We start from the raw sequence: 15,806 nt of genomic DNA on the forward strand, positions 1-15,806 counted from the left end.
GGGGGGGGCGGCGGGCAGGATCCGGGTCGACCTATACGTAGGTAGCGTTTCAGTAAGAATTTGATACCTTTTAATTGCCAAGGGTCCTTCTCTGCCCATCTTCTATCTGTGATCAATGAGAGGAAAGAGGTAATAGGTCTTTGAAAAATTCTTCTCGCCCAAGAGAGTTGATTTAGCAGCCATAGGCTCCAACTTGGTACTACTGCATAGAGGTACTTTAAACCAATCCCTGGTAGTAACTAAAACCCATGAAGTGCTTTTGTATAGTCGTAGAGAGTATCAAAATACATAGGTTGGGTATTATTATCTTCTACTTCGTTAATCATTATGCATCTCTCGTTGCGTCTGCTGCAATGGCGTCTTCTGGTCCCGTGCCCAGGGCTTCAACACCAACCTCTTCCACCCCACCCTTCCCCCGTCCTCCTAGCAGCTCCCAGTCCCTGGTTTCCCAATCTAACCATGCCCTGAGACTCTCGTCCCAATATGAAGCTTGTCTCGAAGCTTGGCGCTGCCCTTCTTCGGCTCCCCATCCTCCTCATCCATCTGCTGTTTCAACTCGAGAAACCTCTTCTCCCTCTCCACACTCTCACTCTTCTCGCGTTCTTGTTCCTCCCGCCTAGCGACTTCCTTAGGGGATATAACTTTATCACTGCCGTGCATAATTCTATGAACGAGTGACTTTGCTCGTCGACGGCCTGCTATGTAGGTTTCTAGTCCAACAAGAATCGCATAAGAACGAGATATTGAGACGTGGCTCATGTCGGCTCCAGCGTCATTTAAGGAATTGACAAAAGCCCTAAAGTTCTTGACTACATGACAATTAACAACAGTAACCGAAAAGGTTTGGAGCAAAAAATACCTGGTGGTCGATAATGCCCACTGAGGGGGCTCAGCTTTGTAATTCGCCCATTCTTGATCTTGATTAAACCAGCGGCTGATATTCGAGATCCATGGAGGAAGCTTGAGTGCTGGAAAGCGCCGCTCTGCTTGATCCCGACATAGAGGCGGAAGCTCGTGTCTGCTACAAATATCCAGGTATTTTTCTTGACGGTTCCCCGAAGGAGTTTATTGAGGATGGTGGCTGCCGAGACCTGCCTGACCTTTTTGATTCCCACTGCGTGATCAAGTTCCGTATTAGCATACCTCTTAGCATCACCCTCGCCATCTGTCTCCCGTCCGTGATCTGTTGAGCCACTGGAGATTGACGATGTGTCGGAGGATGTATCCCGAAGCTCAGGTACTGCTTTTGCTGTAACGGGTGCATAAGCAGGCGTGGGATCTGTGTTTGGGACGATGCCGTGGATACTGTCTTTAAATTTATCAGTTGTATCGATACGAGCACCATTCTTCACCCAACATAGCCGGCCTTCGTTATCGATCTTCACCAAGTAATTCAACCGCTCTTCCTTGGACAAGTATCGAACCTGCTCTCGGTCCAACTTCTCCCTTGAGCACGCCTGGCAATCTATGAATCGCCCCTCGCCATAATCCAACCAGTAGAAGAATGATTCCTGTGTGTCTGACTTCTTCCACTCTTCGTGATATACCCTCAAGTTACTCCCATATCGATGCTTAAGGTCGACCATCTCCAGGAAATACTGCAGGTCCATTAGCTTCGCGGCCTTCTGTCTCCGCAGCTTCTCCTCCATACGACGTTTTCGGCGTATCTCCCTTTCCTCCTCCGGTGCACTCTGATCATCCTCGCTGTTGGTATCCGATTCCTCATCGCCCCCGGCTCTTCTCGTAATGAGACCGACCTTCTTCCACTTCTGCCTAGCAAGACTGTTGGATCTCCCGGGCCCCGCCCCAGGACCGCCATCAGGACCACCTTCCCCCATACTCGCCCTGGCTTGCGGCTCTGTCATCTGTCGATACCTCGCCTCTTTAACCGCCTCCGCCCACCTCGTGCTCGGGTCTAGCGTCTTGCCTTGCAAAATCCGCCTTTCCCTATGCCCCCTATAGTTCCTCTGGATGACCGCCGCCGCCTTCCTCCTCCTCTCCTCCTCGGACAACTGCGGACGATCCACACTTAGCCTCCTCATGATGGCCGCCTCTTCCTTATGCTCCTGCGCCGTCGCAATCTGCTGCAGCACCTCCTGGGTTGGAGGCACTAGGCTATCCAGGTACTCCTTATGGCTCCGCGTGGAGGTAGTGGAATCCCTAGTTCCAACCGAGACGTTCGAGTCATGTTTGGCATGATGGGACGTCCTACGGGTCCGCGGCTCATGGATGCCGGTATCCAGTGCGGAGGGCGGCACCATGATGCGGCTTGCCGATGTCAAAAAGATAACAGTTGAGCCTTGGTGGGGAATTATGACCTGCAGATGTCGATCAAGGGCACAGCGTTGCCGAGTCTCTGCAGCTCAGGCCTCAAACCTTGAATGTCGCAAGATGCTTGAGAGTTATCCCGCGAGCAGCTAATAACTGGGTTCACGGTGGAAGTGGAGTTGGAGCCTTGGGTTATGCTCCTGGGGTATGGAGATCATTGCGTCAGAGGCTCCGTGCTTCTTGAGTAGGGTAGAAAAATAAGCACCCGGGCGTTCCTTGTGATACAGTCAATACCTGTATCCCTGTGCCCCGGTGGGTGGATGATATATAGATTTTGGGATTCATGAACAATCGGAGGACCCCTGGTATAGTACGCGCCTTGATTGAGCCCCTGGCAAGACACATTTCTCGCTTAGGTGTGGCTTTGACGGAATGTACCCTGAAGACCTGAACCCAGCCACCATCGACACCCCGACGGTGGCTCAGATTGAGGCTGTTCCGGTTATCCTGAGTGTAGGTTCTGAGTAGTATCTTCCCTGACAATTACAGAATCCATGTGAACAAGAACTATCATAGTACTCTATAGGCATGCGCATTCTTTGTACAACGAGTGTAGGGAAGGTATGTACAAGTAACAAACAACATAACACCATGTCAAAATGCCGCCAGCTTGTTCTAATAACAACGCCGTCCCATGCTGCCATGCTTTTCTTTACCATCCAAAGACATCCTGGTTGCGTTGAAGGGTAGTCTATTAATGCCCGTATGCATGGGCCCAATCCCCCCTGAAGGTAATTATAAAGACCCTCACCGGATCGTAATCGTCGTATAATCCATTAGAACTCATGTGAACCCCGTATCCTGAAATGAACAACTTGCACACCCATCTCCCCTTCACCTTTTCACTTAATCCACGCGCTTCCCGGGGCCATGGCCATTGGCAGATCCATTTGCGGTCTTGAGTCTGTCCTGATTGGCTTTTTGTTGACTTGTTGGGATCGTCAAACAGTTGATGCCCAAGTATTCGCAGATGCTGTTGATGACAAGGAATGCCCATCTGAAATAGACAATCACAGCGAAGACAAGGTACGCCCAGAGGTACCACAGCTCAACAGAGGCGCTAACTCCTGGGAGACCAATCCGAGGTAGGTTTGAAAGAACTGCTCCACCGACAAGGGGTGTGAGCATAACCGTCCAGTATGGGAATGGCTGGCGGGTAAGATGCGCCAGAATAATTTTGGTAGTCATCCTGCCAAAAACAAAGGACATGGTGACACAGAAGAGGACCAGATGGTTGTCAGCCATAAGAGCGGAGTAGGGTGAGAAGAGCCATGCTGCTATGGCAAAGGTGAACACAACTATAGGCGTCCACTCCATGAAGACTGGTAGAACGGGGAGGTTATTTCTTCTGCGTGCCTTTATCACATTGATAACACAGAAAGGAACATGAATTCCGAAAGTTGAGACTAGAAGGATGGGCACCCAGAGATCTCTCACAGAATAGGGACCAAAGAACTCGTGATATCCCAAGAAGTAGTGATGGCCGACGAGGTCTGTAATACGTCGAGTCCAGATCTCGGGTCCGTAATATCCTGAACAGACCATAATCAAGCAGGCGAGGATAAGACCTTCTGTTGGCCCGTTGAGCACACCAAGGTATAATGTGTGAGTGTGATAAGTTTCCCACGTAGAGAAGAACATAGGCAAGCAGGGAATCAGGGCGGTAAGTATTCCAGCTTGTGATGTACCCAAGCCCATAGCTGCTGTTTCGCACAAGCTGGCGAGTGTGCAGTTAAGAGAATCAATACCATGGTCAAAGAGTTCCCCAAGGCCACTGGATGTGCCAGTCCTCCGCGCTTGTTTGCCGTCCACATTATCCATAGTTGAATACATCCAAAGACCAAAGGCAAAGCTGTAGTACAACCACGACGGGCCCTAGTGGATCACGAAGAATCAGCGCAAGTGAGACTTGTATGGACTTCGGCAGAGTGAAACGTACGGGTCCGACCAAGTCTGGCATGAATATCACCAGGAAGGCCACATTTGTCAGGATGAAGCAGAATCCTATCAGCGTCACCATATTCGGAGCAACCCATAATGGCAGCAGTTCGACAAAGGCATTCCACTATAATACTCGTCAGGACGTGTCTTCCCATTGCATATGCTCTCAATGGACGCGTACGTAGTGCTTGAGGATATAGTTTGAAATAAAGGATTTGTCGACGCTCGAGTACTTGTAGGACCTCAGATGGACAAGGGCCTCCTCCGACACACACTCGTGTGCAGCCTCCTCTAGAAATCCAGGGCGCGGTTAGCAGGAGAGCAGTATATAGGGGACAGGATGGACTTGCTTTTGCTGGGCGCCATAGGAGACTTGGGTGTGGTGACCGGAGGAGGGAGCAGAGGTTCCTTCTGAACCGGGAGGATATCGAGGGACCGAATTTTGAATCGAGGCAGCCGGAGTGCGCTCCGACCTGGCGACAGTGGGATAGTAGGGGACAGGACTTATAGGTAATTAAATAAGCAGTTAAAAGGGCTACTTGGGGCTATCGCGACATAGCGGTGCGGTGCGGTGCGGTGTGAGGTGGGACGTGGAAATGGGGGATGGACGAGAGACGAGGGACGAGTGACAGTTAAGGTGAAGAAATTAGTGGTTCAGGGCCGGTTAGTCTGGCTGAGCTGCTGCGTAGTCCCGTCACCTCCCGTGGTAAGCGTTCAGGGTCGTCGTCAAATGGTCGAATCTCATCGCGCTCTGCTATTGACCCCGGCAGGATTCCGTCATGGTGTAATAATAGGAATAGGAACAGTACTTATAAGTCTTGAACCCTCTGCTGACATCCTTGTTGGTTATGATAATCTATACATAGAGGGTGGGCTGAAACACCATCAACTACAACTCAACACATGGGCATGGCTATTGGACAATCTCGTTCTTCAATTGCCACTCGACACTCAATGCAACACTCAATGGTAACGCCGCCTCGCAGGTACGCATGGTCCCGAGATCGGATCCCAATTCATTATCAATTAAGGTGCCATGTGCTTACTCTCTCCGCTTTATCTCCAGTTTATTTGCGCAGGACGCCCCCATGTCAAGAAAGAAAACACGCCGGTAGACAGAGCTACAGAGCACAAAGCAACGACAAATCATTCCCCAGATCGCTAAACCCGCACCAACAATCAACAATCACAGCCAGATCAGATCCATGATGGCCGAGTTTCTGACCCGACCGAAGCCTTCATCGCGAGTCAGCTCTACATGACCAAGGCGAATCCGGCGAAAAGACCAGCGAAGACAACAGCAAGGCCATAGCTGCGTCCAAGGTCCAAGGCCGCTTGAGAGCCGCTCTTCTTGCTGTCGCTCGTAGAGGAAGAAGTAGAGGACGAGGATGAAGCGGATGAAGTGGCGGCGGCGCCTCCAAGACCTGTAAAGCGGACGCCATCACTGCCACTGCTTGCAGCTGCAGATCCCGACGCAGATCCGGAAGTTGACGATGCAGTACTGGAGGAAGTAGTGCTTGTAGCATTAATTCTGGTTGGGTCCTGGGCTCCGCATGGGTGGTCAACTCTGCACGAGGTCTGGCAGGCCGAGTTGCCGTTGCATCCTGCAACGCATTGGTTTCCGTACTCCGTGCATTCGAAGTATGGGATTGTCTGTGAGTAATTGGCAGCGTTGGGCGCTAGACCGTTGCCGCAGATACATTCATAGTTGAGGCTGGCCTGTCAACAAGTCAGCATCAGGTGCGAGGGTGAAGGTTCACGGGATCCACTCACTGGGTCACAGCTGTTTGACTCGGTGGTAGACGATTGTCCCGAAAGCTGGAGGCAGAGCAATGGGCAAGAGGCGATTTGTGACTGGCACCATGATGCTGTCAAGTGTCAACCGGAGACCTAGCGGACCAGGGGAAAGATAACATACTACGAGTGGAGAGGGGCACACTGTTGGGATCGATATAGTACGTGTATTGAGCCTGGGCACCGAGGGACAGGACGGCAGCCGCTACGAGAGCCGCAGAGGTCTTGAACGAAACCATGTTGGCGGAATTGGGTATTGACGGGAAGGGAGTCGGTGGAGAGGTGAGATAGAGCTCTTGGAGTCTTGGGCCTTTTAACTGAATCACCACGGGCTAAGTCAGTGGATTTCTCAGCAAGAAAGAAGGCAATGCCCTATGGGGACTGCGGAAGCGCGGGAAGCGCGGGAAGCGTCGCGGTGAAGGAGACCCGGGACAAATGGATGTACCTCTCAGAAAAACGGCGCAGATAGATAGATGGTGATGAGAACGAACGAAGGGATTCTCAACGATCGATCACTTGTAGCAGAAAGGCAAAGCGAGCGTGAGTCGACTGCGGAAGGGAAGCAGCAGAGATATAGAGGAGGAGAAGGAGTGAGGCGTGATTCTTCTTTCTTCTTTCTTCTTATATTATGTATTATTATTATTATTATTACGGCGTACGATCCCCAGAGAGGTGTCTGGGCTCAATCAAGAGCACTCGACCGAATACGGCCATAGCGGCCATTCCTAGCCCGAAGCAGACAAGCGCACCGCACGCGAGCCAACCACGGAGGTTTGCGCTATCCCGGCGCTGCGCTTTGGCGATTCAAGTGCGCCGGTCTATCGAGTTTTGGCCTCCAGATCCCCATCTTTAGCAACGGTGCACATGCGGATGCTTCGTATTTGATTGTTGTGCTGCATCAAGTGCCACGGAGTACGAGCCCCCTCACCGACGATATGCTTCCTTGACCCCGAATTCCATTTGCCACCGCGTGTTGGAACATCTTCACGAAGTACTATACTGTGCGGGCTTTGGGTGGGGACGCAGCATAGATAGAAGAGGGTGGAAAGGGGAGGCTGAAAACAGCAGAAATACTTCTCGAATCCCTCCAATAACGCGCGCCACAACCCTTGGCTTCCTGGCTTCCCGCAACAACCTCAACTCCAGAGAACCCCGCCTCCCCAAGGAATTCTGCGAGCCATCGCAGCCATTCGCAAATGGATGGAGGAGCCGGCTCCAACCTCACGACCCAGCGATGACAGCATGACCGGCGATGCTGCCGGTACAACCAAACTCGGCATCGACACGGCCACGCCACCCTCCGAGCAGCAACAACCTGCCCCCACTCCTCGCCCAACATCGCCAGTGACAACCCCGCCATATTGGTCGCATCAAAGATCCTTCTCTAGTATCTCGGTCGATACGATCGCGCCTGGCGCTATAACTCTGCAAGACAACGACAACGGGGAGGATGCAAAGAACAAGGCGTGCTGGGCAAAGAGCGTATCTATTGAGGATTATGTTGTCGTAAATGGAAGTAGGACAGGCATTGGGGCGTTTGTTGTCTGGAACATCAATGTAGAAACACTGCACGTAAGTCGAGAGAGAGCCCTTGAAAGGGGCTGGAGATTCCCTGTCTAGCTACCTCAAGTTACTTTGTCGTTGCTGACCAGTTACGTCGAACAGGGCGGATCTTTTCGAATTCGAAAGCGCTTCTCAGAGTTCGACGATCTCCGTAATAAGCTGCTCCAAACCTTTCCCAATTCCGTGGCTGCTATGCCACCTCTACCGCCAAAGAGCGTTATATCAAAATTCCGGCCCAGATTTCTGGAAGATCGCCGGGTGGGCTTGCAGTACTTCCTTAAGTGAGTACAAGGAGCATTCAGCCGTCGACTCAATGCTAATCCCCACAGTTGCATACTGCTAAATCCCGAGTTCTCTGGGTCGCCGGTTCTCAAAGAGTTCCTTTTCGAGTCCTAGTTTCCAAAGCCCTATTGGATATTGGGAGATGCTGTCAGGATAAGTTCTGTACATACCATGTAGGATAAGCTGGTGTGCTGTTTACTTTCTCATTCCTATACTCTGTATTACTGGAAGGAGACGCGATGACGAAACGTGTATATGGATTGTAATCATTTGGTCTTATTGCTTTAGGTATCATGCATGTCCTTAAGTTGATTGATTGACAGGTTGTTTACTCAATCTTCAAGAATAGGTAGCTAGTTACGGTCTTACATTTGCACCTTTCAAGGTAAGGCCGGTAAGTCAAGTTCCAACAGGTAGGTAAACAAACCCCTAGGGATAGACATAGGTAACAGGTACAGTACGCCTGATGGGATTCCGGGGATAGTTTCAATGATTCAGGAGACTTTGAGCGGTTCTCTTTATAGGAGAGCCGGCTTGGATAACCGAGTCATTGCTAGTAATGAATCAAGTTAGGATGAACTGTCAAGATAAGACAGCCCTTTCACCGTTTCACTTCTCTAGGAGACATGCTAGTTCCTTCAGGTAAGGTTAGAACCGTTAGATAGACATGTCTAAGGTACGGAGAACCTAGACACTACTAACCTATACCTCCGTATACCTCCGTAAGGTACCTAGGTACTCCTTGGGAGACGATGCACGTGATCTCCAACATGCGACATGCATCACGTGCTGATAACGATATGGATTACAGCTCGATGATACCATCCTCCCCACCTCCAAGGAGAAACAGAGAGAAACAGAGAGGCTCTTCGGCATAGATAGGTAGTTAGTGGTTTGGCACCCCATTTAGTCAGCTACCCCATGGGCCTTTGGCCTGGAACGGTTTATGAATCAATCAATCAATCAATCAATCAATCAATCAATCAATCAATCAATCAGTCAGCTACGGCATGGGCCTTCGGCCTGGACCGGTTTATGAATAAGACAAACAAACAAACCACCCCACCTCCAAGACGTCACCTCTACATCTGATTGCTATATAGAAGACAGTCGAACTGCTCTCCAACCCTCATCCAACATCCCCATTCACCAAGCACCAACGCTCCAAACCCAACAACACCATGGCACTCGCACCCAAATTCGCCGGGCAGAAGTTCTCAGCCGCCAATGCTCCGACGCTGCACACGCTGGAGCTCTACCTCGACTATGTATGCCCGTTCTCCGCCAAGATGTTCAACACCGTATACACATCCGTGTTCCCTCTCATCCGCCAAAAATACGCCTCCAAGGTACAGATTCTATTCCGGCAGCAGGTCCAGCCGTGGCATCCCTCATCGACGCTCGTGCACGAGGCCGGGGTCGCCGTGCTCAAGCTGCAGCCTGCCAAGTTTTGGGATTTCAGCAAGGTAGGTACCTAGATATTTTTATTTATTTTACTTATGAAGCCCCCCCCCCGGGTCCTACCTTATCCATCTATCTATCTATTCCCTCATATCTCCTCAATACCAGCCGCGGGCGCGCAAGAAAAGGGTACAGCTAGCTAATATCTCGAGTTTGAAATGACAAAAAGGCATTATTCGACGACGCCAAATCCTTCTATGACGTGAACGTCGTGAACGAGACGCGAAACAAGACATACGAGCGCCTCGCCAAGCTGGGAGCGAGCGTCGGCATCGACGAGAAGGAGATGCTGAAGCTGCTGTGGATCAGCGATAAGCCGGCCAGCGACGGCAGTCTGAATACCGGGAACGGCGTCACGAATGATCTGAAGGTGCTGGTGAAGATGAATCGCATGCAGGGCATCCACGTCTCGCCCACGGTCGTCTTTGATGGCGTCGTTGAGAATTCTATAAGTTCTAGCTTTACGCCGGAGCAGTGGGAGGATTGGTTGGATAAGAATGTCGCTGCTTGACTACTACCTGAGCGGGAAGAGACGGCGCGGGGGAAACGTAGGGAAAAGCTATGAGACATATCATCTAGAAACGACTTGGAGAGAATGCAATGCGTATTGCTTGCTTGCTCTTAACAATCTGCGCCATTGGGATACAAGATTCAAGTACGCTTGCAAAATTTAGGTATTGCACTTTCAGCCTCCTCTGCCAGGGACCCAAATCATCCGGCAGGTGGGGAAGCCCACCACGGCCAGGGGACCCAGCGGCCCGGCCCAGATGCACGAACAAGCTCCGCTTCAAGTATAACGGGCTCAAGTTGGTCTTATAAACGTATCAGGACTTGACGTAGCCATCTCTCCTCGTACACAGTATCGGTATATAGACACGTATATGTATATTCACACCAATCTTCCATATCCAAAACACAAGACAAGCGGAGGAGAAAATGTATATTCATTGCATAATCGGCCAATGGATCATAATCTCGTCACTCATAAAACCCTCCACGATCCCCTGATACAGCGTATATATGTATATAATCGAATGCCAGAAGCCAAAATGACCCAGATCTAATGCGAACCAACGCTACCTATGCTTGGAACACGCGCACACCAAAATGGTATTCCCAACGCCCGAAAAATGCAGTGAGACCGGAACTCCTTGATTCCCCCCAACCCCCCAAAACGACTGTCCGGTCGTTCGATGGATGCACCTCTATATGTAGAAATGGAGACTAAACAATATACATGTTTGAGAATGAGATATATGAGTCGTGCTGCGGCTGTTGAAGGCCGTGTCATGTAGAAGAGCCTGCTGCGGAATATTTGGCAGGCATAGATCCCCAAGGAGTTGTATCATTACTCTTGGCTACCAAATCCTCGATCTTGGGTATCAATTCTGGCATCCGGAAAGGTTTCGAGACGACATCATCCTATAGGGGGTTAGTTCTAGATAAAACAGGGGGCAAAGTAAAAGAAGGGGGGGGGGGAACTCACCATGCCAGCGGAGATGGCGCTTTCAATCTGCTCCAGGCGAGCATTGGCTGTCACGGCTATTATGGGGACATGCTTGATGATCGTCCCCTCTCCTTCCAGAACTCGGATCGTGCGGGCGCATGTTAGGCCGTCCATGACTGGCATTTCCAGATCCATCAAGATAACTGCAAGCTCTTTGCCATCTTCCTCTCGACCTGCCCAGAGCCGTGAATTCTTGAGGACTTCGAGCGCTTCGCCACCATGATTCGCAACCTCAACATTGAATCCAAGGTTCCGCAACTGCTTTTGAAGGACTCTTTGGTTCACTAAGTTGTCTTCCACGATGAGCACTTTCAATTTACTATAGTCCAGCGTGGAAGCCGAAGGCAGACTTGGAAACGAGGTTGAAGTAAGCGCAGATGTGCGTCTTATCTTTCCAGATGTGTTTGATAATTGAACAGGCTTGCCGGAAGAATTGCGTCTACTTTCGATAGTGAACGAGACTGAGGCATCATTTGTAGAGCTTCTGCGCAAGGAGTTGAGAGACGCGAGGATAGGGGTCTGCTGCGGCATATGCTCGACCCTCCGAGCTTTGATGTAGAAGGCAAAGGTACTGCCAATTCCCCTCTCTGACGAGACACCGATTTCGCCGCCTTGCAATTCCGTGAGCTCTCTAGAGATGAACAATCCCAACCCAGAGCCTCCGTATTGTACATGCGTACGAGGGGACGCCTGACGGAAGCGTTGGAACAGGAGGGCCATTTCACTTTCGTCGAGCCCACGCCCAGTATCTTGAACTGCAAATTTTAGATAAATATTCTCACCTTTACCCCATTCCGCTTCGTCAATGGTCAGATCAGTATGCTTCGAACGGGTTGGGAAGTAGTCGACATCGGAATCAGTGCCATTTGGGGGTGCACTACTCGCGCCAATAGTGACTACAATGGCTCGTTCATCTTGTCCATTGGTAAACTTTATGGCGTTGGTAGTAAGATTTATCAAAACTTGAAGAAGTCGTGAAGGATCAAGCTTGACCCAGTCGATATTCATGTCCAAGTAAGACATCTCCATCCGGAACTCCATAGCGATGTCATTAGAAGCTAGTTCTCCCTCGAACATCTTGAGCGCTCGCTGGACGACGGCAACCTGAGAAATTATCAGTAAGATGTACTAGTACGTGCCCTCAAATCTAGAACTTACCGGCTGCACTGCGACAGGGGTAACAATCAAGAGCGCCGAGTCGAGTTTGGATAGCGTAAGGATGTCATCAACGATGCGTTTCTGTCCCAAGCAAGTTAGCAATCGAAGTACAACGTGTCAAATACGCTTACCTGATGCTGGGCGCAGAGAGAGATGGTTTCTGCAGCATCAATGCTACTGTCCAGCAAATCTGCAATTTTTTGAGACGAGTTCGCCTCCCCATCGCTTGATCGGTATTCAGAGAGTGTTGTGCTAATTTCATCGGCGCACTGCAGGATGGCGGATAGTGGGTTCCGCATCTCGTGTCTATTGAGGTTAGTTAAGAGTTCCAACGCAGCAATTGGAACTTACGAAGTCATGTCAATAAAGTTTTCCTGCTGGCGTTTTAATTCGAAGGCTTCTTCCAGTCGTCGCTTTTGAAAGTCTTCGGCCCATTTTTGCTGTGAAATATTCGTGATACTCCCGAAGACACTCTTAAGTTTTCCGTTCTCGTCCCTCTCAGGGTAAGCACTCATGAGGACCCAAGTATTTCCTCGAGTGCCACTACGATCTTGCCACAAAGTCTTAAAACGAAATTCATGGGTCACAGGGACCCTTTCTTCTACAAGCTTCTTCCAGACAGTGCGCACCTCTTCACGATCTTCGTCGATGATGCTTTCCATCCATGTGCCGGCACTATTGTCTGCTCTGGGGTGTTTGGAGATCTCCCACCAAGCATCGTTACTATATGATATTTCCCCAGAGGAATTCGCAATGAACATCCCGACGGGTGCGAACTCTGTCATGCGTGTAAACTTGGTTTCGCTCTCTACAGCCTCTTGAGTGCGCAAATCGAGCTGTTTCGATAGCTCTTGACGATCCAGGGCAGCCAGACGAGCCGCACGCTGACCCCGACGGATTTGATCCTCGAATAACATCGCACCTTCAATTGAAGTAGTAAGCTGATGACTGAGGAGCTCGACAAATGAGCTATAATCATCATCGTAAGGTCGTCTAGGGTTGACCCCCATGACCTGGAAAATATCTGTTTTAGCATTACCCTACCAGGAGACGACAAGAGTAGTAAAATGGGACTTGTAAAGGTGACGTTCTGACATCAACCTAAAGTAGAAGGAATTTCTCCGAGAAAGTACATACCAGGAAACCAAGTATAGACTCTCCAGTTGTAGAATGAATTGGACGGATGACCGCGGCACGACAAGGAGCAGGCCAGCCTCGCCACTCAAGGCCATCGATAAGATCGTTCGACAAAGTTCCATCTTCAGTCGTTAAAAGCACAGATCCGTCGGTCTTCATCGCCTCTCGAAGGCGAGGTGCAAGCCCCTCATCGCTCGTTTTCAGATCCAGCGGGCTCTCAGTCAATCTGTGACCTTGAGGAACCCCCAGACTGCCTTCGAGTGTACATCGAGGGGCCACTCCCAGCGAACCAGAGCGTATGGAACTCGGTTCATTTCCAGAGGTTTCACTTATGGAATAGAGGAGCACGAAGGGAAGATCGTATACTGAAACTTGGTCAGCACTATAGGCCGCAGGTGAAAAACAGACAATATAATATATACTAGTAAATCTTGACTAATAAACCAGCAGCTTTGGCCCCTATTATTGGCGAGGACCAGCATGAAAGGATATGGCTATCCAATATAACCCGAACGCTTGCTCGGGAATGCAAGCAACCTTCGTATCGGGGCTACGACAAGAGAAATAGGAAATAATAGATATGCAAGCAAAAATTTCCAATGAAAGACGACATACCATTATATTCGAGTCCCTTGATTACCTGATCCCAAACGCCTTTCACTTCACGCGCAGTTGCAGTCCTCACTGAAACTTCCCTCAGAGTTAACATCCTTCGTTCGGCGATTATGCGGTCCGTCCTTTCGAATGCAGGATTGTAAAGCCCAACGACTTTATTCATTGAGTTAGCGCTACTATTTCTTATTTCATAATGGGAAAAGTTTCAAACATGTTCCTTGGCCTAAGGACCCGCCAAACATGTTCATGAAGTACGAAGACAAAGCAATTTACTCAGGGAGTACGAACCTGATCCATCTGCACCCACAAGAGGAGCTATTGCCCAAGTGAAATAAGTCTCTTCTAGTAATCCGTTCCTTTTGAGGAATAGACAATCATCGTCCTTCATGGTTGCCTGACCGAACTGTATGGCGTTGGAAAACACATCCTTGAAAGTATCCCACATTTCGGCCCATGCGAACTTGTAGTTTTGGCCCTATCAACTATCAGCTGTGTCCTTCCCATGCGCAGCTAAGGTAGGCTCCTCAATTTCACGCCATGCTCACCATCATTTTTGGATGCCTTTGTCCTGCCAGTTGTTTATAGGATTCATTATAAATAGAAATATATTCATTGCCCCAATACAGCGCTGCCGGATGCGGACTTCCCATTATGAGATTACACATTGCTCTCAAGTCGGAGGTCCAGGTATCGATTGGACCAAGAGGCGTTGCAGCCCAGTCTATGCTTCGGGCAAATTGGATGTGTTCAGGAAGCGCAGAGGACACACGAAGTCGAGTCCAGTCAAAAGACGAGTCTGCCAATTCCTGGGCATTGATCATTTCATTCGCACTGACGTCACTCTTAGATTCCCGTATAGACTGTCTAGGAGAACTCGCCATGTTCAATTCCTCTGGTGAACTTGAATCAAGCTGCTGTGCAGAGGCATCCAAAGGAGACTTCAGCCGCGCGTCTCCGGAAGAGCTTGAAGGCTCTAGGGGCTCAGAAGGCTCTCTTATCAAAGGGGATTGTGCTGTATTACTTGAAGAATGCCCATAAACACGCTGAGTTGACGGAGTAGACAGTGCTCCGTTCGAGGATGCTGATCTAGCGGTGGTTATAACGCTGTTACTCGTACGGCTTATAAGACGAAACCGCTTCCGGAGCGTTGAACAAGTCCAGGTGATACCTCCAAAAGGAAAGGACGGGAGACAGACATCCAAGGATTCGTTATTCTTTACAAAGCTTAAGGCCCACGCTTTGAATTCAGTAAAATTATTTGTGGCGTCAATGCCAGGGGAGTCCAGACCAGCTTTCATTGTGATCATATCAAATATTGACTGTAGATAATGTCAGTGCCATAGCCCCTATAGAAACTCGAACGGGGTTTGCTCAGATATCTAAGAGCTAATATCTCCAGTGCTGGGTAGCACGCGACGCCGAGAGACATCTAACTTCTCTGACAGCTTTAGAGACCGCACTCGAGATGGCACTTCCGATCCAAAAGCTAGAAATTCGCCAAGCAGCTGATATACGAGTTGACTTGCCAAAATCCTTCGAATAAATGTGAAAGCTTAGGAATCATCCTCGGGTCCGATTTGCCCAGCACTGAGCGTCTTAACCCAAAACAAACTCAGAAATCACTCACTTCATGGGCACGCAGAGATGCATTTGCGAAGATAATCTGCAGGGGGCCACCCGGGTGGAAATTGACTGCATTGGCCACGTCTATAACAAACGTGGGGCGCTCATCTGTTTCCAAAAACTCAAGTAAACCAACATTTCCCAATAATTGTAGGCTTGATTGTTCATTCCCTACGTCTGGGTCTAATGGCGTGTTATGGTTCTCCCGAGATGTCCAGCTCCCGGATGAACCTGTTGAACGTGGAGGGCTGCCTTTGCTTAAACTGCCCCTGGCAAGATTCAGTGTAGTGGTCCCTTCAGACTGATCCTGCACATTGTTTATCATTGTAACCACAGCGTCTGAGGTCGAGAGCTCGGGCAGCGATATGGACCTATGTCCCGGGGTGCCAGAGAATGG

The 15,806-nt window shown here is 49.9% G+C and overlaps 8 protein-coding genes across 8 annotated transcripts; 5 read left to right on the plus strand and 3 right to left on the minus strand.

The window, feature by feature from the left end:
* Positions 1–154: 154 nt before the first annotated feature.
* M430DRAFT_189320 (hypothetical protein) lies at positions 155–811 on the plus strand. Its single transcript, XM_024863988.1, has one exon. It carries the CDS (start codon positions 249–251, stop codon positions 618–620), a length of 372 nt encoding a protein of 123 aa, XP_024717180.1. The 5' UTR covers positions 155–248; the 3' UTR covers positions 621–811.
* Positions 812–2,824: 2,013 nt separating this feature from the next.
* Positions 2,825–4,955, minus strand: M430DRAFT_129050 (hypothetical protein). The gene is made up of 4 exons (XM_024862089.1): positions 4,620–4,955; positions 4,451–4,560; positions 4,268–4,393; positions 2,825–4,203 (listed from the first exon to the last, which is right to left on the minus strand). Exons 1-4 carry the CDS (start codon positions 4,633–4,635, stop codon positions 3,175–3,177), a joined length of 1,281 nt encoding a protein of 426 aa, XP_024717181.1. The 5' UTR covers positions 4,636–4,955; the 3' UTR covers positions 2,825–3,174.
* Positions 4,956–5,523: 568 nt separating this feature from the next.
* On the minus strand, positions 5,524–6,302 carry M430DRAFT_109594 (hypothetical protein; the record flags this gene model as incomplete). Its single annotated transcript, XM_024861289.1, has 3 exons — positions 5,524–5,988; positions 6,043–6,137; positions 6,188–6,302. 3 exons carry the CDS (start codon positions 6,300–6,302, stop codon positions 5,524–5,526), a joined length of 675 nt encoding a protein of 224 aa, XP_024717182.1.
* A 1,003-nt stretch (positions 6,303–7,305) lies between these two features.
* M430DRAFT_23006 (hypothetical protein) lies at positions 7,306–8,022 on the plus strand (the record flags this gene model as incomplete). The annotated part of the gene is made up of 3 exons (XM_024864815.1): positions 7,306–7,635; positions 7,729–7,907; positions 7,956–8,022. 3 exons carry the CDS (start codon positions 7,306–7,308, stop codon positions 8,020–8,022), a joined length of 576 nt encoding a protein of 191 aa, XP_024717183.1.
* Positions 8,023–8,809: 787 nt separating this feature from the next.
* On the plus strand, positions 8,810–9,135 carry M430DRAFT_37530 (hypothetical protein). Its single transcript, XM_024867140.1, has one exon. It carries the CDS (start codon positions 8,830–8,832, stop codon positions 8,998–9,000), a length of 171 nt encoding a protein of 56 aa, XP_024717184.1. The 5' UTR covers positions 8,810–8,829; the 3' UTR covers positions 9,001–9,135.
* M430DRAFT_189395 (hypothetical protein) lies at positions 8,953–10,155 on the plus strand. The gene is made up of 2 exons (XM_024863989.1): positions 8,953–9,374; positions 9,539–10,155. Exons 1-2 carry the CDS (start codon positions 9,090–9,092, stop codon positions 9,878–9,880), a joined length of 627 nt encoding a protein of 208 aa, XP_024717185.1. The 5' UTR covers positions 8,953–9,089; the 3' UTR covers positions 9,881–10,155.
* On the plus strand, positions 9,854–10,300 carry M430DRAFT_70024 (hypothetical protein). The gene has a single exon (XM_024869470.1). The coding sequence runs from the start codon at positions 9,970–9,972 to the stop codon at positions 10,186–10,188; it is 219 nt and encodes a 72-aa protein (XP_024717186.1). The 5' UTR covers positions 9,854–9,969; the 3' UTR covers positions 10,189–10,300.
* A 356-nt stretch (positions 10,301–10,656) lies between these two features.
* On the minus strand, positions 10,657–15,734 carry M430DRAFT_109575 (hypothetical protein; the record flags this gene model as incomplete). The annotated part of the gene is made up of 11 exons (XM_024861286.1): positions 10,657–10,791; positions 10,856–11,980; positions 12,035–12,115; positions 12,166–12,340; positions 12,386–13,047; positions 13,172–13,536; positions 13,787–13,939; positions 14,075–14,261; positions 14,332–14,724; positions 14,827–15,105; positions 15,414–15,734. 11 exons carry the CDS (start codon positions 15,732–15,734, stop codon positions 10,657–10,659), a joined length of 3,876 nt encoding a protein of 1,291 aa, XP_024717187.1.
* Between the last annotated feature and the right edge of the window lie 72 nt (positions 15,735–15,806).

The sequence above is a fragment of the Amorphotheca resinae genome, assembly GCF_003019875.1.
Source record: "Amorphotheca resinae ATCC 22711 unplaced genomic scaffold M430scaffold_13, whole genome shotgun sequence".
Taxonomy (NCBI): Eukaryota; Fungi; Ascomycota; class Leotiomycetes; order Helotiales; family Amorphothecaceae; genus Amorphotheca; species Amorphotheca resinae.